Below are 26314 nucleotides of genomic sequence, written 5' to 3'. Positions count from 1 at the left end.
TATGCATTATTTCAGCCCCTAATGTCCCAAAAATGGAAAAATTTCCAGAAGAAATTGTGAAATGTACTAAATGTGCTATACTAAAAATAGCAAAATTTAGAGAAAATAAATGAAATTTAGGCCCATTGCAAACACCGCCACAAGTCTACAGCGGCTGTGTGAACTATTCGCAGTTCACAGTGAATATCTCTGCCTTAAAAAGTCCAACTCGCTCCTGACCTGATGCGTTCATTTTTCAGCTGAAAATTGGCTGTACCTGAACACCGAGCTCTCCTCAACAACTCATTTTGACACAAAAGTTTCGAGGTCTCCCAAAGCTAGTAACGGGACTTCCAGGGAGAGATCCAAGAAAAGCCAAAATTCAAACTTTGAAGGGCAGATGGGCCAAATGTCAGGTGTGGTTTTTTTAATATATTTTATGGACAGACCTTCTACTCACACCTTGTATTTTAATCCGTTAAACTGCATTACATGTCGAGTGTAAATCCCGCATCATACCCATCACTTTGGATGTGGATGACTCTTAATGGTTGAGATCTGATTAAAACTTTAAAGTGAACCTATTCTGCTCCTTTACTAAAATAGCTTTGCATGATTCGTGGTTCAAAGTAAGCAACCCAGTTTCAAAGCAAAACATGTAATAGAGACACTGGACCACCTTGATCATTTCTCGCTTTGCCTCTCCAAAATGTGAAATGGACACACCTGCAGAAGTTGCATTACCAGCAGGGGGAGATAATGTATTTAAATCCACAAAGTCGGTAGTGAGCAAGAAAAGTATGAAGTACATACCAGGATCCTTAATCTTTAGAATCGATTTAGCTCGGGGGCTAATATGTATATACATGTAAATGTGTTAATAATGTCTGTTTAAAAACTTTCTCATGATTATTTTCATGTTGGTTGAAATAAAATATCTCCCTCTGCTGTTACTGCAACTTCTGCATGCGTGTACATTTCATTTTTTGGAGAGGAAAAGCGAGAAATGGTGGACCGTGATATCAGGTTGAAATAAGCCATCTCTTGCTCAAGTAGCTCCTCCCCCTTTAGCCCAGCTATCTTCTCATTGGCAGCTCCTTGTAAAGAGAAAGTGGGCGGAGTTTCTGTTTTCACAGCCAGAAGCTTGTGTCAGAGCTTTCTGCTCTCACTGGGTTCGTAATCTTGCACACACAGACTGGCCATCGTTAAAATAATAACCCGCTACTGTAAAACCCTATAAGAGCACAATAGGTCCCCTTTAATATTGATCAGTGTAATCCTTCTGTTAACAGCAAAAAATGCACAGTGCCTCTCATCTTTTCTTCTTTTTTTAATGAATTATCAGATATGATATAGTTCCCCCATTTCTTTATTTATTCATATATATGTCCCATGTGGCCTTATTTCACTGCTATGAACTTTCCATTTTCCGTGCTGTAGGAGAATCCGTTGATATTTTCTGTCTCCTTCTTGTAGTGAACGGCTCACTACGAGTATACAATCGGCTAAATTCTCAAACCCCGAGGCTGACTTTCCCTTGTCTCCTTTCTTTCCTCTCCACTTTATCCCCTCTGTCCTTCTTGTTTTTCACTCCCACCAGCTGGTTCCCAACTTAAGGAGTTGGCAGATTTTAGAAGAGCAGCAGACAAATCAAAAGTATAAAAACAATACTCTTACTAACTCCTAAACCAGAGGTTTTCTGTATTTTAAACTCTATGTGTGCTTTTCTTTGTTTGGAGTCATTCCGGTTTTCTGTGAGAGACTTTTGATGAGGAATGAACTCTGTGGTTGTTTTATCTTTGTTGCCACACCCAGGCGTGTCCCCACATGCTGGACGTTATTAGGCCTAGACCCAATTGTTTTGATTGTATTTTGCTTCTTCCTTTCATGAGCAGTTCACAGTTCTGCTGTTTGAGCAGGAACTTAGGGAAAACCTCTGGGATAAACTGGGGTGTGTTGCTCTGTTGACCTAATGAAAATATGAATTTGTTCGTTCTCGTTGTGGACGTCGGGGAGCAGTTGCGTTCGTACAGCCTTCGTTGTTACTCATATTGTTTTTGTTAATGGATGGATGGATGTTGCGGTGTAAACTAGCCACTCGCTGACATTTTCCAGCACTTACAGTGTTTACTGATGGTGAATTAACACACACAGAGCATAACTGTCACCATTGCTGGTGTAAATGAAATATTACTGTCTCAATATTACAGCTGCTGTCTGAAACCTCCTTTTTTATTTCTTTTTATTTCTTCATGATTTTTCAGTGAGAAGAGGCCCAAAGATGGTGTGATGTTTTATGTCATGCACAAAATGCTGAACTGCCATTAAGTATTTAAAAAAAATGACAACAAATAAAACAAAATCCATCATATTTCATCACATTTCTTTCTTATTCTTATTTCTTTAAGTGACTTTGGACATGTGACTTGGGTGTTGGTCCCAGGTGGATGCAAGTATTTTTATTTTTATTTAAGTATTTTAGAAACAGCTGATCTGCTGGGACGTGTTGGCTCTACAGTCTCCATGGTTTTATGGTCTGTATAAGAGAAAATACCCAGTGAGAAGCGGTTCTCTGGGTGAAAATCTCTTGTTGATGCCAGAGGTCAGAGGAGTAACTCGACTCAACTTAAGTATGCAGAAGAATCTCTGATGCACAAAACACGTCAACCTTGAAGCAGATGAGCTACAGCAGCAGAAGACCACGCTACAGTGCTCTTGTCAGCTAAGAAATATAAGCTGAGGTGAGACTTCACATGGCCTCACCAAAATTGGACTCTAGGAAATTAGAAAAATGTTACTGGAGCTGATGGGTCTTGATTTCTGCTGGATGGATGGATGGACGGATTCAGACAGTAGGGTCAGAGTTTGATGTGAACAACATGAAAGCATGGATCCATCCTGCCTGGTGTAATGCTATTTTCTTGGCACGCTGTGTATCAGCTGAGCATCATTCAAACGCCACACCCTACCCGAGTATTGCTGCTGAACATGACCGTCCCTTTATGACCACAGTGTACACATCTTCTGATGGCTGCACCCGGTGGGAAAACTCAAGCTCAACTCCTCTCAAACTGGTTCATTCAACATGACAATGAGTTCACTGTACTCAAATTTCATCCGCAGTCACCAGATCTCAATCTAATAGAGAAACTTTGGAATGTGGTGGAACAGGAGATTCCCATCATGGACGAGCAGCTGACAAGTCTGCAGCAACTGTGTGACACTGTTGTGCCAACATGGACCAAAAAGCACGTTGTTGAATCTATGCCACGAATAATTAAGGTGGCCCTGGCAAAACGGTGTCCAAGCAAGCACTAGAAAGTGAGTGGTGAGCGTACATATGTGGCTTATCAGTGTGGTTTATATGGAAAAACAAAACAGGCACGACTAGTAGTGTCTGTATGTGAAACTGCTGTTTCAAGTTTGTTTGGTATACACACGGCAGGAAATAAGGTAAGGCACAGAAGGTCGATTAATGTTTACTAAATCCTTGTGTCATGGGTCAGCTGCATAATGGAGTCGCGGTTTCATGACTTCTGGAAAACAGGCATTCCTGTTATTCAAGAGGAGGCAGACACCTTAACGGCTGATAAATCCCAAAACTGGATTTAAAAAAAACAGACGAGAGGAAAAAAGATCAAATAAACTCAGTGCATTAGATAACAAACAGTCAGCTTTACTTTGACTTCAAAAACAATGCTCTAACTTATCTTTATATCATCTTATATAGGTTTGAAAGCATTCATGATCATTCCTGTGTATATATGAATAAAAAGCAGAAACTACAGGCACACCAGAGGAAAAAAGGGGAGCAGTTTGTGGACTGAGAGCTGAGAACTTTGTAAATGATGTGCATGCTGCTGATTTTCTTTCTTTAGTTCCATGTAAAGGAAAGAAACGGGACCAGGAAGTGTCCAATCATAATGACATTTGTTTGTTATCTGTCATTTAAATATTCAGGATTATTTCCCTTCATCTGCAATCTGCAGGTTCTTGTTCTCTCCGATGGCTTCTGATAAATCCCTTTGAATTAGTTAGATGTAAAATCTTCTCATGATCAAATGCAGTTAGATTTCCCCAGTTTTCAAAAGAAACAGTTTGCAAATCTGAATTTTGTCTTGTTCTCTTCAGTCTTTCATTATATTTACTCTAATTTACCCGACACACTGCAAAATTTCCTGTAAACTTTTCACAATGGTGCATTATTCTGGCCATAATAATTATAGCAGGTTAAGCAGACTGAGAGATGAAGTCAAATACCGACATGGATGAGTGTTTGCACTGAGCTTTGTTCAAACACGCACAAAAACATGCTATTGTTAGCTGTGTGGCTGTGCAGCTGGACAAAGGTTAAAGGAAAGTAGCCATTATACTGATGAAGGTGGATAAAGATCAAATCTGTGGCATGTCCGGACAGGACGAGGAAACAAATTTCACATAAGCAGCTTTTATTTTGCATGAACAGATCTGAACCAGAGGTTATCGCCAAATGCAAAATTCCCCCTGATGTAAAATATCTGAGTATGCACCTAAAAACATGGGTCAAGCCGTAGTTTAGAACAAAAAAAGACCTCTGAATGTTGCAGGGAAATCTTTTGCACCAAAACTGACTGACATATATAAAGCTGTGGTCTGAAGTTTACATCCACTTGTCATGAGCGTGAATGTCGTGTTATTTTGGGGATTTTATAGATTTCTGTAATGATTGTGCAGCATACATGTTATAAAACATACATGATGTAAAACAAGATTTTATTTCTAGCTGTTGATTTAAAGTGAAACAGAAGAATTACAAGGTAATCCTCCTTCATTATTCCATACCTATTGTGTAATGTACCAGTACCACTGGCATGATGCTACCACCACCATGCCTGACAGTTCACAGTGTTCTTAGATTTGAAAGCCTCACTTACGCCTCCAAAGATATCACTTGGCACAGTGGCCAAAAAGCTCTCCGTTTGTCTCGCCTGATCATAAAACCTTTCTCCAGCATCCTCTCCATCAATGGAGATTTTAAACTCGCTTCTCTGTGGACAGAGATGCAGGAGTTCCAGCAGTTTCCAGTTCATGGCAGGGATAACATCAAATTATGTACAGTTGGTTGAACTGATGATGCAAAAATCTGCAGTTGTTCAACACCCATGATATAAACTTCTGACCACATTTACACAGACAGGATGAAATGTCTCATTTAAGTTACACCTGCTGCACCAGGTGTTTTGATCTGTGGGTTTTCTAGTTGTTCTGTCTCCTGCGATCTTCCAGAAGCCCCTGGTACTTGGCCAGCTTCCTCTTGAAACGCCTGCTCGGTACAATCTTCCCAGATTGCTGACAGAAATGCTTCAAAAGAAATCTGTTTTGAAGTCCCTGGCTCAAGTCTACCATTACCTGCCAGTGTTCATGATGGAAAGTAGACCTGCAGCAGTTTCAGTTGCTCTCCCACTTTGACAAATGTTACGTGTTTCCTAAGGGGACAGCAGAGCCTGTTTATTGTCACAGCTGGGGAGCGACCCATAGCAACCGTCCCCAAGGGCCTTGACATAGCAGCTCAGGATGTGTGTGAGTGTCCAACTCCCAGAGCACAGCAGACGGGAAGGTGTTTCTGCCTTGGAAAGGCTAAGTAAGATGTTACATAGAGAGCTTTCAACTCATTGCATTCTCTGGTTATGTCCAAGCTCTCTGCTTCTTTCCTCATTCACTGCTGCTATCATCTCCTCTTAATTACATCCACTTTGTTCCCCCGTCTGCATTTTGTTCCTCACTCCACCCCTTAAGTTTGACAGCAGGAGATGAGCAGACTTGGCCACATCAGGCTAACCAGTGATTCAGATATAAACATTTAACTACAATTATCCAGCATTCTGTGAAAATGATGAAATTTGTTAAAAATTAGGGAAAGGTAATGCTAAATCATAAATATATCTATCTGTAAAATATATCCATTGTTTTTAGTTCTATGATTTAAAACGAGCCACCAGTAATTAGAGAGGTCAGAATCAAATACACACATATTTCACATTGGACCTTAAATTTAACTTAGCTTTTTCCTTTTAAAAAAGGGGAATTTAGTCAGCACCCATGTGTGTATAAAAAAAATCTGAATATTAAATGTTTTCTTTGCTAAAAGTGAACTCAAATATGGCTCATCTTTACCCCCACTGTACTACTGCACAAACACCTGCACTCATCATGCCAAGAGCACGTCTGACTCATTTGTTTTTAAGTAGACAAAAAGACAAAAGTAGAAGTAATCCACCATATGTAGCACCAAACTTTATTAACCCCAACAGGGAATTCGCAATTTCAGATTGAGGAAGTTTTGGATGTCACACGCTAGGATAGAAGGGATATGAGCAGAAAGATGGCTCATGATAATGTAAAAATATCATGGCTGTACTGAACCCCTCTACAAAAAAAAAAAGAAAAAAAGACAAACTTTATTTAAATTCTTCTACAAAATCAGAACAAGCACACAAAGTTAGGTGGGAGTGATGAGTTCCTGACGCTCTCAGTGTTTTCTTTCATTTAGAATAAATCTTAAATATTTAATTTCACTTAAAAATAAAATAAAATAATTATATTCTACATTAAACGTTAAGTGTTAAAAATCGCAAGAAAGTGCCATGAATTAGTCAGTGTTACATTCTCTCATTAGTACATGTTAAAGCTGGAGCTGGGTCATGTTCAAAATCTGTGGTGACATCAAACAGTGCAAAGGGTAAGTGATCTACACAAACAGGACATTTAATGTTCTATTTACTGCTACATCTTTTTTTAAATGGAGTTTTTTTGATCACACCTCCTGTAATAAGCGTCAGGCTCCCTTTAATAACACCATCCATTTAGAAACAGCGCAATGATGAGGTGATACTAACCAGAAAAGAAAGAACAGGCTGAAAACATTCATATTTAAAGATGGGGAACAAAAGCAAACATGTAACACATAAAAGCATGGAGACCACCTGTACGCTCTAAATAACTTGGTGATATATAACAACTTTTGTTCTTAAAAAAAAGAAAAGAAAAGAAAAAAGTTGTTTAACTTCTTGACGTCTGAACCGCATTGACCTGAAACTGTTGCATAGAAAGAAGAAAAGGGAGAAAAAGAAGAGCCGTGCTGATTTTTAGGCCATGTCCTCTTCACCCTCCTCCTCGAACTCTCCCTCCTCCTCGGCCGTGGCCTCCTGGTACTGCTGGTACTCGGACACCAGGTCGTTCATGTTGCTCTCGGCCTCCGTGAACTCCATCTCGTCCATGCCCTCGCCCGTGTACCTGAAACAGAAGCGGTGAGGTGATTAACACGTCGCATGAGGGCATGAACTCAGGCTACAAACGGACCGGGGTGTCTCTCACCAGTGAAGGAAGGCCTTGCGGCGGAACATGGCGGTGAACTGCTCAGAGATGCGCTTGAACAGCTCCTGGATGGCCGTGCTGTTGCCAATGAATGTGGCAGCCATCTTGAGGCCGCGCGGCGGGATGTCGCAGACGGCCGTCTTGACGTTGTTGGGGATCCACTCCACGAAGTAGCTGCTGTTCTTGTTCTGCACGTTCAGCATCTGCTCGTCCACCTCCTTCATGGACATGCGGCCTCGGAAAATGGCAGCAACTGTGAGATAGCGCCCGTGGCGTGGGTCGCATGCTGCCATCATGTTCTTGGCGTCGAACATCTGCTGGGTTAGCTCGGGAACGGTCAACGCCCTAGGAAAATGAACAGATATTTTAGTTGAGATATAATTCAAACTCGAAATAGGCATTGCTAACAGCATCCGGCTGCTCTAACCTGTACTGCTGGCTGCCACGGCTGGTCAGGGGTGCGAAGCCCGGCATGAAGAAGTGCAGCCTGGGAAACGGCACCATGTTCACGGCCAGTTTTCTCAGGTCTGCGTTGAGCTGGCCTGGAAAGCGGAGGCAGGTGGTAACGCCGCTCATCGTGGCCGAGACGAGATGGTTAAGGTCGCCGTAGGTGGGCGTTGTGAGCTTCAGCGTGCGGAAGCAGATGTCGTACAGGGCCTCGTTATCGATGCAGTAAGTCTCGTCCGTGTTCTCCACCAGCTGGTGGACGGAGAGGGTGGCGTTGTATGGTTCCACCACCGTGTCGGACACCTGAAGAAGGAGAAGGCGCCATTAAGGGCGGGCAGGGCCCCACACAGTTAATCTGGAATGATGTGGATGTCGAATACGGACCTTGGGGGAGGGAACCACGCTGAAAGTGTTCATGATGCGATCCGGGTATTCCTCGCGGATCTTGCTGATGAGCAGCGTGCCCATGCCGGAGCCCGTACCTCCGCCCAGGGAGTGCGTGAGTTGGAAGCCCTGGAGGCAGTCGCAGCTCTCTGCCTCCTTCCTCACCACATCCAGGACTGAGTCCACCAGCTCCGCCCCCTCAGTGTAGTGGCCTTTAGCCCAGTTGTTCCCTGCCCCGCTCTGACCTGTGTGTCACAAGCAAATATAGGCATCTGACACCACTGACTCCATTTCCATATTTAAAACACAATTTACTTACAGTGAGCAGCCAAACATGAAACATCACTTGAAAACGTACTATTCCACTGGGTTTTTTTTGAACAAACAAATAAGTACATACAGACAAATTAAAACAAACAAACACAGATTTTTTTTTTCCTTTGGTCAAAATACTTTCCATTTTACTTTTCTAAAGCCAGGATGATGAATGAATGAATGTTCAGCTTTCAAAGGCTCACCAAAGACAAAGTTGTCAGGTCTGAACACCTGACCGAAGGGGCCGGACCTCACAGAGTCCATTGTGCCCGGCTCCAAGTCCACCAGGACCGCACGAGGGACATACTTCCCACCTGGTGAAGACAGATGACCAAAAAAAGCCACACTTTTAACTTCAAGATTATATAATTAGTTTAGGGATAGGGCACCTGTTTAATATCAGTTATAAATCCTTAATAATCCTCCGAGCTCTATCAGCAAACTACGCGAAGTGCAAATAAATACAAAAACTAAAAAAGCCCAAATTATCACAGGTAACTACAGAGGAAAAAAAACTTTAACAAGAGGTGAAAATCACACCAAAAACAACCAGAAGATATTATGATTTAGAAAAACTAACAAAAACCAAAACATGTTCAGTTTCAATTTGTTAATTTGTTTTTTCAAATCAAGACAGATATGTTTAATTACCAGTAACCATCTAAATTTCTCAAATCTTCAACCCAGAAAACGCTTCTTTTGGTGTAATCTTTATAAAAAAAGAAAAAAGTAAAAAGAAACAGAGGGGTCCTTCTACAGAAATGTCTGATGTTGAGATAGCGCAAGAACTTAAAATTGATTTATTTTAAAATATTTAACCCTAAACCACATTATAGAACTTGCTCATTTATGAATTTAAAAAAAATCAAAAGACAGTTTGTTGATTTAAAAAATATATATTTTATCTACATCTACTTGAATTCTTTTGTAAGTGGTGTTTGCCAAAGGAGCAACTTTGGTAAAAGCGGTTTCAATTTTCCAGGTTTTCTGAAGGTATGTGAACATTTCTTTGGACTGCTTTAAAACGCTTTAATTAAATACTTGGTCCCAATTCTCTTCAGACAGAAGAATGTCAATAATAATGGATCTGGGGATTATCTCTTAGTATTGTCATTATTATTATTATTATCAGTTTTGTTTGTTAAAATGTGACCCAATATTTGTCCATTCGTGGAATTGTTTATTTGCTATAACAATAAAAATAATTTGAAGAACAATTAAAAATGAGAAGTGATGTAATCCTTTATATCTTAACTCTTACTTGTAACAAAATTCAATTGATGTGAAATTATTATCATATCAGTTTGATGTGACAGAAATAATAAACCCCATACGGTAACACCAGTGACGTATTAATCATCATGCTACTCAGTTAAGCCATACCAGACAAAAAGAGGATTCATTATGATAAAAAAAACTTAGCATTTGCATAAAATACAAATACTTTATGCAAAAAGTTCCTCTGAACATAGGAGCCACTGGTGTTACTGAGTAAGTAATGGCTGTTTTTAATAGTCCCTTTCATAAAATCCACGTTGTCATATTGTGCTCACAAAATTGGGAGGTGGTATGATGAATTCTTTACAGAGCTTAAGGAAATTAGTAATAGGAAGTGAACTCATAATAGGCCGTTTTTCCACAGTAACACCGGTGAGGCAACTTCATAGGATCATTACTTTCTTTATACATTTTATATTTGTTCTACATATCTTACATTTCTATGTGTGTATTGTGTCTATTGTATAACTTATTTATTTATTCATTCATTCATTCACTTCTGAACTATGTGAAATCACAGCGCTTAGCCGCTATAGCTGACTGTGGTGCTTGGGCCACTCTATGACAGATTAAAAACGAACACTGCCAAACTGATAGCTCAGGAACTGTTTAAATAACATGTTTATTTTAAACACAGAAACAAACTGTAACCCTAAAATGTTTCTGCAAAGGCCGGGGGTGGGGCAGAGACAGACGTCACCGTAGAATGACCCAGACTATGACATGAGCAAACCCACTGCAGAAACTAGTATACACATACTTACTGTACTTAACTATAAAAACTTTACTTTGTCATAAACTGCATGAACATACTCAATGCTTTGCCTCTTTAACTTAGTGATAATATTATCCCAGTCCGAAGTGTGACTTAAAGCGGGAACAGTCTAATTTGTGGGCACCATTGCTAGGCAAGGGTTTGTTTTTGTTGTTTTGTCTTGGAAACTGAGTGACGGTAACCAGGAAGGAGAGCCAAGAAAAAGCCCCCTGACTCTGAAAGGGGGGTTGATTAATGCCCCCCCTACTGGACGGTGGCTGTATTAACCAGGTTTCTGCTGGCTATTGAATTACCTCAGCTCACCCAGAAATTAGATCAGACTGTGCAGTGTGAAGTTAACCTGTAGCCTCGTTGTAGTACACGTTGATTCGCTCCAGCTGTAGGTCGCTGTCTCCGTGGTAAGTCCCGGTGGGATCGATGCCATGTTCGTCACTTATAACCTCCCAGAACTAGAACACACACACAGGGACGGAATAAAACGATTAAATCAGTCGGCTCAGTCAAACTCAGCAGCGCTATGATTAGCTCTGGCGCTAATTTAATTTAGTGGCCCGCGTACTCGAACTTCAAACACTCAAACTCAACTTTAAAACCACTATCACTCTCACCTTCGCGCCGATCTGGTTGCCGCACTGGCCGGCCTGCAGATGAACTATTTCCCTCATTTTTTGGTCGAAATGAAAAACTTCGGAACAGCCAAGCGTAGACACTGATCCAGCGTTCAACCAACAACGGACTAACCTGAGAAGGTAGGAGCGTTGCCAGCTATAGAGACACCGAGAAGGCAATTGGAGGAACTAAGTGTCAAACAAAACAGACTGGGAATCGGATTGGCCCAAACACCTTGCTTTCGGGTTTTGATTGGATAGCGATCCCAGGAGGTCCGTTACCTCGGTAACACGGAGAGAACGGCGCACACATTCAGCACACAACGCGTCTCTTGGAGACGCGCAAAAGCTCTGCGTGCGCGTCACTCAGGTTTGAATAACAAACCCAGGAAAGACTTTTCAGAATCAACTTCATTTTCTACCCGATACACGAGCTCACGACATGAAACCTAATATGGAGACTGAATCTTAACGCCAAACGAGGCGATCGTTTGTAGTTACCATGTGACATAGTCGTTATATTTTAGAGTCAGCGAGAGCACTTTCTAACTTCTGGCTTACATATAAAATTACAGTGCGATGTGCATTCAGTCATTCAATCGGAAGTAATTCAAATTTAAATACCAGGTTTTATGACGATGTGGGAGCATTTCTAATTTTATTTTTGACAGTACTGTGGAAAGGTGTTGAGTCATCCCTCATTTTTTTATACTTTGCTTCCAAGGAGCCAGGCATTTGTGTGTTTCTAAAAGTCATCTTGAGCATTACATTTCCAGGCTTTCTGGAGGAAATTTTATTTGGACATTGGCTCTTTTTTCACTCAGTTTCAGACGAGTCAGTGAAACTGATCATTTAAAAACTGCATTTTGTATTTACTGAGTTTTAGCTTTTTCTAATATTAAAAATAGGATAAGCATTTGAAACATTTAAATGTGACAAATATGCAAAAAATAAAAGAAAAAAAAAACTGGTAACTTAAAAATCTGGAAAGGGGCAAATATTTTTTTTTACAGACTGCCTGTCAGCTGTCTTCACTATCCAAACAATTTTTAGCCAAGTTCATACTGATTTTGCTAATACGATTTTAACAAATATGTTTCTTTAGTTATCGGATGTGCAATATAAACTGTAAAAAGTGCCAACCTATTTCATTTTTTAAAATTTCTTTTGCTGAAGCACTGGAACGGATTACATAGCAATAATCACACTAATGCATTTAGAACCTCCTTTATAAACTCTGGTGTCATTAATTGTACACTTCTTCTAATCACTGACAGACCTTTACCTATTTTACTTACAGTATTATCAATATACGTATTTTATTTTAAAAGCAACGAATACACTAATAATAATAACAGTTTTGCCTCCTCTTTTTTTAGTAGGAATATTATAAACGCATCTTTTACAGCGTTCAGTCACTCATTAAGCATTAATAAGCTTAATTGATCAGTTGAGGTTTCAGATCCATATACTGGTGTGTCATCAGTATACAAAAGAATCTGAGCCAATTTTTAAAACAAATGAAAGCTCATAAAAACGACCTGAAAATAATAATTTCCCCAAACAGCTAGGTACTCCACATGTTAAATGCCTTATCATTGATAGTCTGCCTATGATTTGTCAAATAGCTTTGCAACAATTTCAGTGAAGTGCCAGAGAAGCCATAATTTACCACATTATTTAGCAACAGGAAGTGAAAAAATCAACTCTCCCTTGCCAACCATCTGTGCCAGTGCTGTACAGTTTGAATAGTATTATTTTCCACTGGATTATTTTATATTAAGTACACGTGGGCAGGAGAGATTATATTTGTGAACTAATAGCCAAAGCTGCCAACGCAGTCATGAATTCGAGCTTTCAGGCCAACAGGGGCTCTTTTAACGTTTTAAATGAGAAAATAATACGTTAAAATAAAATCCGAAGTTTTTCCTTCTTATTTCCAAATGTATTATATGTTTACACAAGACAAAAAAAATTAAGTGAGTATAATACGCTTCAACAGAAATGGGATTTAAATTTTTTAACGTTTGAAAAATCCCCAAACAGCATTGTTTTACTTTGGCGAGCCCAAACGCCGTTGTGACGTCATATCCCTGCGCCCTGTTTCTAAGTGACGCAGCATCATGGCGCTGTTTCCAGCGTTTGCAGAAGAGGCGAGCAACAAAGTTAGAGATTCTTCCACAGGTGATCCCGGCTTCCTGTAATACACGGTTTTTAATGTCAGTTAGCAGTCACCTGGACGCTCTGTTAGACTGACAGTCTGCCGAAAACTAAAATCTGACCGAAACAACGACCTGATATTCAATGTCAGATCAGCCGCTCGTCGCTGGAACTGAATGACACAAAACATCTTAACCTCTTTTAGCTTTATCTCTCATTTCACGATACGTGTTCCTCTTGGAAGTCCAAGAAACTCGCTATCTTTTAGCTAAAACAGCGACGATTTTACGTCTTTATAATCTAAACGACTTGTCAGTATCTTTAGATACTCTTTACCCATCCTGCTCGTGTCATTACACTAACGTTTTATTGACGTATTGAAGCTTCGGGGTTCATTTAATGAATAATCATTAGGTGCCTCCCTCCCTCCCCTCTCTAGAGGATTTTTTTTGTCTCATTTCACTTTTTTTATTTAATGAATAAAAAATGAATGAGGACGAAATTTTGACTTACTACTATGAATATTTTCAGAGTTGGTATTTCAAAAAAAATTATAATACTGTATAAAAGTCTTGAGCCACCCTTGGTTTTTGATATTTCTCTGCTTTAAAAATGGAAAATAGACTGAGTGATTTCTTGAAATATGTGGGAAAATACATGGAGGTACAGTATATATGGTAAAAACTCAGTTTGTTCACATTTAGAAAACATGTCTCTGAGGTAGCTTTCTTGTAATTTCTTTAAGTACCCTTTAGGAATAGTTTTACAGGCCTCTTGAAGGACATTCAAAGCTCTTCTTTTAATGTTGGCCACGTTTAGATGACCCCACACTGTTTCAATAATTGAGGTCTTGGCTCTGGGGCAGCCAATCCATGACTCATAGTGTTTCATTGTGTGTTTTTCTACCCAGTTGTAGTTTAACTGCATTCACAGTAAGTTTGGGATGATTGTCGTGCTTAAAAAGAAAGCTGTTGCCAGTCATACATTTTTCAGATTGTATTACATGGTGGGTGAGAATCTGATGGTACTTCTGTGTTCATAATTTCATCAGCTTTGACAAGATCTTCAATACTGCTGGGCAAAATGCAGTTCATCTGCAGATAGTTTTTTTTAGGCCTGTTACTTTTGTTCTCCTTTCGTCCAGTTTCCTCAGTTTTGCCCTCAGTTTTCCCTGCACAACATCCAGAGATATGCCATATTTTCAGCTAATGCCCCTTAGGGAAGAATCGTGTTGTTGGCGCAAAAATGCCATGTTATGTCTGTTAGACGTGTTGTGGTCCAAAACCTTCGCACAGTGCAGTATCACTACTTGGGATAGACAGATTGCATTGTTCATGATTTCTAAGTCCTCCTGATTATCTTGTAATTATGTCTTGTCTGCTCTCATTTTCAGAGTTTGATTGGCTGAAGAATAAGAGTTTTCAGACAGGAGATGCGCTCTCTCTTCACGGTCGATTTCTAGAGAAGACCAGCGAGGAGCAAAACAAGAAGGAACCAAGGTAAAAGAATCACAACTCTGATCACTGAACTGTGAAATGTGTTGGTTCTTCCTTAGAAATTCATCGCTGCCCAGTTCAGTCGCAGAAGGAGACACAAACCTCCTTTGGGTTATGTCAGGAAGAGCATCCAGCTCTAAAAATCTGCCAAATCAAACTCTTCCTCTCTTCCTCATTGACTCCCAGTGTCAGCAGAGATGTCAGCTCTGAAGAGGACAGAGAGGATGGTGTGGCACCCAGAAAGAAGAAAAGGAAGAAGAAACAGAAGAAAAAGCACAAAAAAAAGAGTGGGAGGTATTCGCACAGCAGCGCATCTGACTCTGAAACCATCTACCCGAGTGATCTCAAAAAGGAGCAAGAAGCCAAAAGGTACACAAACATCTTTAACATCACTGAGGCATACACTTGTAATTTTATACACTGAGTATAACCTCGCTTCTGTTCTGTAATTATGTTTGTGGGAAACAGGCAGGAGGCTCCTCAGTTAGCGAGCCATTTCTCTTGGTTGGATGACCTCCAGTTGCCCACAGAGCAGCTGTTTTGTGTGGACCAAAAAGCAGACCCCGCCAACTGGACTTACAAGTCTCTGTACAGAGGAGACGTAGCCAGGTAAAAGACACATGACTCTTTTTTTCTTTTTAGCCCTTCACAGAAAAGACTTGCACACAAGAAGAGACACAAAGAAAGTGACGTTTATGCAAACATTTGACACAATTACATCATAAACAGTGTTGTTATAGCCCAACTGTGTCTACATTTCCAAACAGTCCATGCTGCACAAAGTGCTCAACAATGTAAAATCCCACTAAAACAAATACAATTCAAAATAATGATGCAGTAAAATATAGAAAAAAACAAATAAATAAATAAACAATATAACTGAATAAAAACAACCAAAACAACAACTAATGCTGTTAAAACCAAAATGTTTCGGTAAAAGTGTGTTAAAAGCCAGTAATTGCCTTTGTTTGTAATGCTTGTATGATAAAAACAAGCACACATATTCGGCGAGTTTATTGTCATAGCTTTCTTCTTTTCAAAACTTGTGACGTGTTTAAGGGACGTCTGTATCAACGGGCTGGTAAAAAATGTGCTAAGCTTAAAAGGATGTAACATCACGGTGTCACATTTATTCCAGGATTTAAGTGGACTGAAATATCCCTGGCACCTTCTGATTTTTCCCACGTTGGTCTTTAAAAGCTTAACTCTTTAAACTTAACTTAAATTGATCTCAGGTGTAGCCATGCTCACATTTAAGACTGCGTTTGAATAGTTTCCCAACATGGTGCAATATGACAGGACATTATACTTTATTTTTTTAATCTCACAAAGAAAAAGGGGAAAAAGTTTGATCACTTTCAATAAATGAAGCAGTGTAAGAATAAAAAGGATGAGTTGTTTAAAGAGTTTTGTTCAAGGGGTGGTTTGTATTTTCCAGCCATGTGAGATGCCTTTTTTTATACTCTGAAGGTAAAAACACTTCTGCAAAGGATACACTTGTGCTCTTCCTATAAGCCTCCTCTCTCCTTTCTCCTCTGTCCATCAGATGTGTCTTTTAGGAATCCTCATACAGTTTAAGGAGAGCTGAGACTGTAATGTCTGTAGTTAAACCATGCTCCCAAAACCTGGGATTCATCCGTTTGTTTGTTTTTTACTTATAAATGACTGGCTGAAGGTTTTATTTTGAACCAAATTATAAAGTTACATGGACTGTATAGTTGAGTACAGAATAAAAGCTACAATCTGAGATGAGCTGCACTATTTTTGTGTTCCAGGTATAGAAGGAAAGGCAGCTCGGCTCTGGGTTTGGACTTTCACAAGCAGGGGGTCAGCTGGGAGGACTCAGAGGTGACTAATAAGAAGAAGAAGAAAGGCGGCGACGGGAAGAAGGCAGCGGACAGATACTACTCTACAGTCAGTCGACAGCTGCTGAAGGCAGCACCTGCTCTTCCTGCATTACCAGCGAGTTTTGATGGTAGCGATGGCACCAGTTCTGCAATCTTCCTCCCTCTGTGTGATGATGAGGCAGACAATAAAGAAGGGGAGAAAGGTACGGGGTCTAGCTGGGTGTGGCAAAGAAAGAATTCAGCCACTTCATGCTTAATGTGCCATTATAGTGCTGATCCTTTTTGAACTGAAAGTCTCATTTAGACTTGCGCAAGTGACCAAGAAGAAGCAGATTAATCCAGAAAATGTCAGCAGCGTTTGATGATTGTCTCAAGGAAAGAAAACAAGATTAGACCTTCACATTTTTAACGGGCCATGGCACCACTAATTTGAGAAAATTATGAGTCTGTTTGACATTTCTTTGACTTTTCTGTTTATCTCATCTCCCTCAAACTTTGGAGATCTGAGTGAGTGAGATCTCAGTGAGTTTGAGGTTGTTTGGCTGTTGTCAGTTCTCATATTTTTGGCTAAAATAATTTTCTCTGTTAGAATATGTATTAGTAGTCACACAGTTATGCTTTTGGGTTTTTTTGTGTGGCTTTGTTAGGATCTTTATCTGCATGCACATCCATGTCCCAATCTTCTTACCCCCAAGTTAAATCATCCAAAAAACAAAAAAACGCTTAACACTCATCCTTTAACCCCCAAACAGACCTTTAATGGGTGTGGAAACATTAAATGGTCTCAATTTTATGTAGCTTTGAGACTCTGATGAACTAAAACCAGTAGGTCAAGTTTCTTTCTATAGCCCATTTCCAAACAGTCCATGCTGCACAAAATGCTTAAGAATGTAAAATGCCACTAAAACAAATAAAATGTAAAATAATGATGCAGTAAAATATAGAAAAAAATAAATAAAATAACTCAATAAAAACAACTAAAACAACAACTAAGGCTGTTAAAACCAAAATGTTTTGGTCAAAGTGTGTTAAAAGCCAGTAATTGCCTTTGTTTGTCATGCTGGTATGATAAAACAAGCTCACATATTCAGCGAGTGTATTGTTATAGCTTTCTTCTTTTCAAAACTTGTGATGTGTTTAGGGGACATCTGTATAAACGGGCTGGTATAAAATGTGCTAAGCTTAAAAAGATGTAACATCACTGTGCCACATTTATTCCATTTATTCCTTAAAATGTAACTGATTTTTAAAAATGTATTTATCTTTTTAGCTCACATAGGGCAGACGTCATCGGTGAATCCCCTCGGTGTGTATGACTCCTCGACGGCCCTCTGGCTGCAGGGGAAAGGACAGCAAGACCAGCAAAAGGAGGACGCTCACACAGAGGAGGGCACTGCACTTTTGGGTGGCAGGACCGAAGATTTCAACAGGCGGCTGAGAGAGCAGCCAGCAGACACACAGCTGTGGATAGAGTTCATACGATATCAGGTACACACGCTGCTTTATAATACTGCTGCAGGAATGTCAGGGCTTCAGAACGTGCTTTCTTTTAACAAAAGTTTACGGACTCCTGATGTGTGCTCACCTCTCATGAGAACATCACAAGAAGCAGTAATCAAATGCATCAAGACAGTGGAAATGTTTTTTTTCTGACTGACAGCATTTTATTGTCTGACATCTGAACCTTCCCTCTACTCCTATCCTGGGCTCTGAAAGTGCCAGTGAACTTTCAGGAGGAATGTTTCTCTGAGGCAAGTGATCACTCACTGTACCGAGAGGAAATCCTGCAGCGTGGGCTCCTTCTGCATCTCTGAAACTGCACTCCTCACACTGGTGCTCCAAAACACTCTCACAAAGATTGAATATTTAGTGTTTGACGTTCTTTATTATTACCAAAACAGCAATGAAAGTACAAGAGGGTTGATTTACTTGAATAACGTTCATCCACTGAAGAACCATTTAGGTAATTCAGAAGTAGATTTGATGAACTCCTCAGAGGCTCATTCATCTAAATTGCCTGCAGCAACTGTTCAAAATGCTTCTAAAGTTTTAGAGATGTGCTGGTAAAGGCTTACCCTGGTTAAATCATACACATAAGTCAAACCAGGAGTCTAACTCAGTGTCACTACTAGCCGCAATAGGAAATCAACACAACAGGGGACAGACATAATTAGTTAATTGATATGCTTTCATTTCATTTTCATTGCAAGTTTCACAAAGTCTTCTTGTGTGCATAAAGCCCTCAATCAGTCACAGAAAAGCAAGAAGCACGGAGTTTCCTCCAACATGCTCTTTGGCTTATCAGATAAGGTTTGGGTACTTCATCGCCTACTTCATCCTCTAGGATGAGGCGAGTGCAGCTGTGTTCAAAGGCGAGGAGGAGCAGCAGGGCAGTGATGCTGCTGAGCGCCGCAAGTCTTCCTACAGGGCAGTGCTGGAGAAAAAGCTAAGCATTGCAGAGCGCGCCGTGGCCACCAACCCCCTCTGCATAGCTCTGCAACTCGAGAGACTCCGCATCTGCCAGGAGCTCTGGGAGCCCTCTGCTCTGGCTAAAGAGTGGAAGAAACTGGTATGTCTATGTATGAAGGTCACAACAAGTCCCTAAAATGCAGAGGAAACCCTCAAGAGTGTCGGAATCTTACTGCTTCTATCAAAAAAAATAAATGTCACATACAAGTAACAAAGTTGCTCTTTATTTGTTGTGTTTCAGGTGTTTCTCCACCCAAACAGCACCCCCCTGTGGAGGGAGTATCTGCTCTTCACCCAGAGCTATTTCAGCAGCTTCACCGTGTCCAAGGTCAACGCTGCGTACGGCAAGTGTCTGAGCACGCTCAGTGCTGTCCGAGATGGCAGCATGGTGTCTCACCCGGCTCTGCCAGGAATAGAGGAGGATATGTTGGGTAACAGACATTTCAGCATGAGATTCATTCATTATTCAGTCCTGCTTGCTTTGTATGACTACAAATCCCACATCCTTTTACTTTCTGCCCAGATATCTTCATGCAGCAGTGTCACTTTCTGCGTCAGTGTGGTCATTCGGAGAAGTCGACTGCCATGTTTCAGGCAATGATCGACTTTACTTTCTTCAAGCCTGACAGCGTGCGAGAGCTGTCCACTAAGCAGCAGGTATGTTCTCGCTGAGTTTTAATGTTGTAATCTACTCTTAGAGGACTTGTGTGACATTTCAGGAGTTATACAGTGGCTTGCAAAAGTATTCGGCCCCCTTGAACTTTTCCACATTTTGTCACATTACAGCCACAAACATGAATCAATTTTATTGGAATTCCACGTGAAAGGCCAACACAAAGTGGTGTACACGTGGGCAGAAAGTAAAAGGGGGCCGAATACTTTTGCAAGCCACTGTATTTGTTGCTCAGAGTTGAATGTGATGATCAGTGAAGTGGCCTTGGCTGGTCATTTAAATAATAAAAAAAATTAATTCTAACCTCGTGTAGTTACATTTCTGCCTCTGTGTCCACAGGTTGACTTCTTTGAGCCGTTCTGGGACAGCGGCGAAGCAAGGATCGGGGAGCTGGACGCCAGAGGCTGGAAAGCCTGGATGCTCCAACAAGAGCGAGGAGGTTGGCTACAACCCACTGCAGGTAGGTAAAACACACACACTTTACAGTGCACGTGCCATTTCATTTATCCATCAATTTTATACTGTCTATCTGGGTTTGGCTCATGAGCCAACAGTTTAAGCAGAGATCCCCAGACCTCCCTCTCTCTCTGAGACCAAAGAAGATGAAACTCTGCTATATGACTGCACCTACAAATTCTGTCTGTGAAGAGTTATTGCAGTTTGTGTGATCCAAGCTCTCTTTATGGGGATGTAATTAATCTAATCTTTCTTTTTGTTTCCACAGAAGAGGAGGAAGAAGAGGAAGAGGATGAAGAGGAGGTGAAGGACAGGACCCAGCCCAGAGGTACCATCTGGCTGGATGTGGAGTCATCTCGTGAAGCCACAGACTGGTTGCCCTGGAGACCCGACAAAGCCAAGGGCCAGTCAGAGGAGGACTGTGAGGATCCTGACAGACAGGTGATGTGTTTGATTGTTTTAAGACAAAATATTCTTTTTGTTGAACTTTACCATGTAGGTTGACCTCTCTGCTGACCTCTATCTCTAATTCCAGGTGTTGTTTGATGACATTGGCCCGTCACTGATTTGTTTGTCTTCGCCAGAGCTCCATCTCCGTCTGCTTCTCCGTTTCTTGAGCTTTTTGGGTTTGCCTGTGGACTCAGTGCTCTCGGTTTCCCCAGGTCAGCCTGGCTTGCTGCTGGAGAACCTTTCTCTGCTCACTCAAGGTAAAACAGTCTAAACAAGCTTTAATTTTTTCAAATCTCACTGAGGTGAGAGGAGTCTTAAAAAAAGCAACTTTTTCCATCCTAGGTAATGCTCCCCAGCGTCCTCTGACCTCCTATGATTTAGCTGATGGTGGCATTAACTCTGTCGGTCACATGACCACTCTCCAAGGAACACGGAAGTGGGTGGGGCTTGGGAAACAGGGTGAGAAGTTCCTCACGAACTTGTTCAATATGCTTCAGCCTGTGCTTCCGCCCCACCACCGAGCCTTCCTGTCACTCAGCTGGATCCAGTACGAGAAACTCAAGGTAGGAGTTGGTTCATTTGACTACATTCAAACTCAAAGTGAGGTCAAACTAACCCTTACACTCTTCTGGTTCTTGGTGTTTGCGTCAGGTCATGCGCTGCTTGCACGGCGGAAATAAAAAGCGCCTTCGTTCTCAGGGGAAGAGCAGCAAGCGAGTTGCCAAGCGGCTGCTCAAAGAACCAGACAATCGCTCATCATTAGTGTTGTGGCGGGAGTACGGCCACCTGGAATGGCTACTGGGCAACCTGGATGAGGCCCGCAAAGTGTTCTCCACTGCAACAGCGCTTGGGGGAACCAAAGGGCTGAGCAGTCTCACTCTGTGTGATCTCTGCCTGCTGTGGTCCCAGCTGGAGTTGGAGGATGGAGCGAAAGAGCGAGGGGGTCAACCGGCTGATGTAACAGCATCCCCGGCTGTGTCTGTACTGACCCGGCTAGCAGAAGGAACCTCTGCATCGTCCACTTCATCCTCCCTCTCCACGGTTTCCATCCTGAAAGCCAGAAAATCGTACGACCAGACTCTGGCTGCCAGTTTATCAGCACTGGACCAAAACAGTAAAGGTTTGTTTTCTGACCCGTTTCCAACTGTTTAACTTCTCAGAGACCTGCCGTGAACATTTTTACTATAAATCCGCACTCACTGCACAATCAGAGTAGTAGTAATTTTGTATTTTCTCTTTCATTTTTTCTCTTTTTAGTTTACTCCACTTTATTTTTTTTGTGTTTCATTTTGCTTAATTTAGTAAGTGCTTGGCATATTTATTAGACGATTTATCATTACTTAAGAAGGGCAGAACAGTATAATAATAATAAAATGAAACATGACAAACACAGGAAGCAACGTAGCAACCAAAGATAATGGCGTTCAGCGAGTTAAAGCAACAAATGTGAAATGGCTCCCGAGTTGAACTTTTTCTCAACATCGGAGCTGCCAATGAGAGTGGAGGATACAATTGTTTTAAATTTGAAAGGATGGTAAATACATTAGAGGGTTACATAGGCAGCCAGAGCCTGTAGCAACCAGTAGTCAGGGACAAAGCGATGTGCTATAAATGCATTGATTCCATTGGACATTGAAGTCTTAAATATCTGAGACAAAGCTTCCTCCGCCTGGTTGTTTACAGATTTGACTAGATCAGAGATTTTCTGGATATTTTTATTTCCAGAAAAAATATCCAGAAAACAAACATCCAGGGTTTTTTTTTTTTTAATTTATTTCATATCAGTTAACCAAAATATTTTTTCACTCATTCATTTAGCTTGCTCTTGTCCTAAAAGCTGAGAGCGTTGTGCTTGACTGGGTCATGCTTTTTGCTGTATGTGAACTCTCTTGTTACCTATTGGATACACCTGAACCAAGCTTTTCTGGTGGAAACCATCTTCCAAACTAATATATCTTGTTGAAAATGTAAGAGTAGTTAAAAATGAGCCCCTTCTCTTTTTGTGCTTGAGCTTTTTGTCTTATCCTGTCTTCTCCAGTCCAAGACGACCTGATGGCAGAGAAGCTGAGGTTGAGAGGTCTGGTTGGCTGCTACGCTCTTTTCCAGTACCTCACGGTGAGCGTGCAAGCAGCCAACGCAGTCTACACCCAGGTTAGAGAGAAGATGGAGGAACTACACCGCACGTTAACAGCTGAACAGCAGCTGAACAGCAGCAAGGAGGGTAAGCTCGCAAGAGCTGACGCTGACTCAAACAGGCCCTGTGTCAGCAGAGTAGCTGCTGAGTGTGAGGCGTTGGCCTGGCAGCAGGCGGCACTGCTCAAGTACCACAACACCGTCGCTGTGTTTCCTCTGGTGACACTGAGGCAAACGCTGACATCGGCCCTCCCAGTCTGGACCACCAGCGTCCCTCTGTGGAGCATTTATGTACAGGTCAGGCTAATAAAAGCACATTTTCCCCCATTCTTCTCTAGATGTGTTTCCCAAAGCCTTTTGAGCCCTAACCTTATTTGTTTATTTTGGCCTGACTGACATTTCCATGTGATGTGTGCTTCAGGTGGAGAACCGTTACCATACCGCTGGCCGTGCACGCCGGTTTTTTCACTCTGTAACCAGAAACTGCAGCAGCGTGGTGCCGCGTCTCTTTGCCATTGTTGCTGAACAGCAAAGGAAGCAGCTGGTAGATGCAGCTCAGAGGTAAAACGACAAAAGATGATCACAAACATCAGACAGCAGGATCACATCAAAGTTCACATATCATTTACATCCTTGTGTCCAAAAAAGCAAAATGCCATGTAAACTACAAATAAAAACAGAAGGTGATGATTTCAAAAGTATTTACAAAAACTACATTTAAATTGCTCGTTTCAAAAAAGTCCAGTGAAGGACAACAAAGAGTATAAAAGTTGTTTAATGCTCAAAAACGTTAATAAATCCATCTGATGGAACATCACAACACAAAAGCGATTCATAAGTAGCATGATGAAAAAAGAGCATCTCAAAAAGTTTCAGTGTTTAATGTTGTTTAAATGCAGATTTAAGTGATTTGCAGTCTCGCTTTTAGTTTTACTTAATGCAGCTTTTATAGAAACAGAAACAGTTTGCACATTATCAACTGATAATTAGCACTTACTGCACATTAAACTGTACATGTCTGCGGTATTTATAGATCGTGTTTACATGATGATCCCTTATCCATCCTGCCGGAGAATGGCCTCAGCAACCGCATCCGTGGACTGTTTGAAAACGCCATAGCAACAGAAACTGGGGCTCATTGTCCTTTACTTTGGAGAATGTACATCTACTTCCTGGTGAGACCAGTCATACAAACTCACATTGATGCTGTTCTGCCCTGGAGCACTAAAAGTTTTAGGAAGATTGTAGAGACCCGATCCTGCTTGAATGAGAAAAATAAATTTTGTATCTGAAAGCTTTAGTGTCGTTTTTAAAAAGGAAAAAAAAAACATTTTAGGAATATTATTATGTGCATTTTAGGAATAAGGACTAAAATGTCCTCTTTTAAAAAAAATATTAAACATGGAAACAAAAGTGTAGAAGTGCTTCTGTGCATGTGGATACACCAATATCATCCATGCTTATATTGTGCGTGTAACGTGTGTACGTGTGAATTTGTAGGTGTGTGAAGGAAAAGTGGATAAAGCCACAGGAATCTTCTACAAGGCCTTACAGAATATCCCCTGGTGTAAGGTGAGGCACACATATACTGTGAAAGTGATATTTCCCAAAGCTTGATTTGTAGTTCTGTGCTGAGTCCCTGCAGAGTCGTCAGGTGTTGTTGTACGAGTGAAACTAAGTTAGTACAATTAGCCACACAGTAGGCAACACTATTTGTTATATGATTTCATTAAAGATGTTGCCACTTGATCAATATGCTGCCTTGCTCAGCATATTATTACCAAACTAAACTTATCGCCCTGTTGTTGTGTCATGTAGTCATCATTGCAAACTAAATCAACATCAGTGCTGTATGTATGTTGCTAGTACATAAAATTCTCCCTCCTTTTCTTTCTCTGTGTGTGTGTGTGTGTGTGTGTGTGTGTGTGTGTGTGTGTGTGTGTGTGTGTGTGTGTGTGTGTGTGTGTGTGTGATCAGGGTTTGTATATGGACGCAGCGCAGCTGTTCCCCGATCACCTGCAGGAGTTTGTAGACCTGTTGACAGAGAAAGAACTGCGAGTGCGACTGCCTTTAGAAGAATTGGACATACTGCTGGAAGACTGAGCACACACACAATCTTAATTCAAGTGTGTGTTCAAATTGTCAAATTTGATGGGAAGAAAAGGACAAGCACAAAGGCAAACTCGACACATATACAGCTGCAGTAATTTGAGAAAAGAGCTGGGTTTTGTTTGTTTGGTTTTTTTGTATAAAGTGACACAAAATGCTTTAATTGCCACAACAAACCACTAAAACTGTATTTCTTTTACTTGATATTGTCAATAAATACAAGATTGATCTATGTGACATGCCTTAATAAAACATGTAAAATTTATACCGGAAGTTGTTACATTCCAACTTATTAAGAAAAACTCTGTGGAAGTGAGAAAGGAAAACGCTGCCACTCAGCATATTACCATGTTGCCACCTCTTAAAGAGTTTTTAATATTTTTTTTTTAATCATAATAAATCAAGTAAGGATTATATTTTATTTTCTTTGTTAACAAACATCTACTGCACTGCGGAGTAAATGGGGACAAACTTGCAGGATAAAAAAAAGACGAACTCTGCTGTGTTTCCGAGTAACCGTATTATGGAGAGAAAAAGAGCAACAAAATTCAAAGTGCGGCCGACATGACCGCAGCCGAACACGTGAGAGCTCACTGGATCAGTTTCTCATTGATTTACAAGTCCAAATGTTTAGGACGACATCTCTCTTTTTATGTATTCTCCTTTGAACTTGTACAGTATCTTAACTCAATTATTATGCATACAATTCTTTTGTAAATACAACACCATTATTGTGGTACTGTTTAATTCCATTTTGTATTGTACTGATGTTTAAGTAAAGGTTTGAGAAAAAAAAACAGTTTCTCATTGACAGAACATGGATTTCCGTGCGATTTCTTCTGCCATGCGCATCCGAGTTACGAGCTTAACGCGGGCTTCTCTGAGGCCTCTGGTTTATGCCTAAATCTAAAAAAGTATGAGTTACTAGCAATTCAAGACTGCCTTGCAAATACTATCTGTAATATCTCTGTTAAACAAGAAGTCACATACTTGGGACTGTTAATATCCAAAGACCAAAAATCAAGATGCTCTTCAAACTTCACTCCAATTATACAGAAAACCCTAAAAAAGTTCAACCAGTGGCTGCAAAGGGACTTGTCTTTGAAAGGTAGAGTGTTAATTACTAAAGCAGAAGGGATATCCCGATTAACATATGCTGCTCTCTCCTTACATCTGGATAAGAAAATTAGTAAAGATATTGACCGTATGCTCTTTAATTGTATATGGAAAAACCGTACGCATTATATTAGAAAAACTGTTGTGATGAATAAGTACGAATCAGGTGGGCTTAACGTCTTAGACTTTTCTACTTTAAATAACACTTTCAAAATTAATTGGGCTAAACATTTTCTTAAAAACCCTACCTCTATCTGGAACTTTAT

The 26314-nt window shown here is 40.7% G+C and overlaps 2 protein-coding genes across 2 annotated transcripts; one reads left to right on the top strand and one right to left on the bottom strand.

Moving 5' to 3' along the window:
* Nucleotides 1–6232: 6232 nt before the first annotated feature.
* LOC113011559 (tubulin beta-4B chain) lies at nucleotides 6233–11299 on the bottom strand. Its single transcript, XM_026151081.2, has 7 exons — nucleotides 11140–11299; nucleotides 10872–10980; nucleotides 8682–8792; nucleotides 8164–8408; nucleotides 7760–8082; nucleotides 7333–7677; nucleotides 6233–7251 (listed from the first exon to the last, which is right to left on the bottom strand). Exons 1-7 carry the CDS (start codon nucleotides 11194–11196, stop codon nucleotides 7104–7106), a joined length of 1338 nt encoding a protein of 445 aa, XP_026006866.1. The 5' UTR covers nucleotides 11197–11299; the 3' UTR covers nucleotides 6233–7103.
* A 1905-nt stretch (nucleotides 11300–13204) lies between these two features.
* On the top strand, nucleotides 13205–25197 carry nrde2 (NRDE-2, necessary for RNA interference, domain containing). The gene is made up of 19 exons (XM_026152486.2): nucleotides 13205–13323; nucleotides 14693–14798; nucleotides 14982–15164; nucleotides 15264–15404; nucleotides 16571–16845; nucleotides 17913–18130; nucleotides 18987–19211; nucleotides 19353–19542; nucleotides 19635–19768; nucleotides 20124–20244; nucleotides 20509–20681; nucleotides 20776–20947; nucleotides 21033–21253; nucleotides 21342–21810; nucleotides 22729–23120; nucleotides 23245–23384; nucleotides 23857–23998; nucleotides 24324–24395; nucleotides 24801–25197. Exons 1-19 carry the CDS (start codon nucleotides 13263–13265, stop codon nucleotides 24924–24926), a joined length of 3561 nt encoding a protein of 1186 aa, XP_026008271.2. The 5' UTR covers nucleotides 13205–13262; the 3' UTR covers nucleotides 24927–25197.
* The last annotated feature ends 1117 nt before the right edge of the window (nucleotides 25198–26314 follow it).

The sequence above is a fragment of the Astatotilapia calliptera genome, chromosome 19, assembly GCF_964374335.1.
Source record: "Astatotilapia calliptera chromosome 19, fAstCal68.1, whole genome shotgun sequence".
Classification (NCBI taxonomy): domain Eukaryota; kingdom Metazoa; phylum Chordata; class Actinopteri; order Cichliformes; family Cichlidae; genus Astatotilapia; species Astatotilapia calliptera.
Note: the sequence above shows the minus strand (reverse complement) of the source record. Positions and strands in the feature narration are given on the sequence as shown.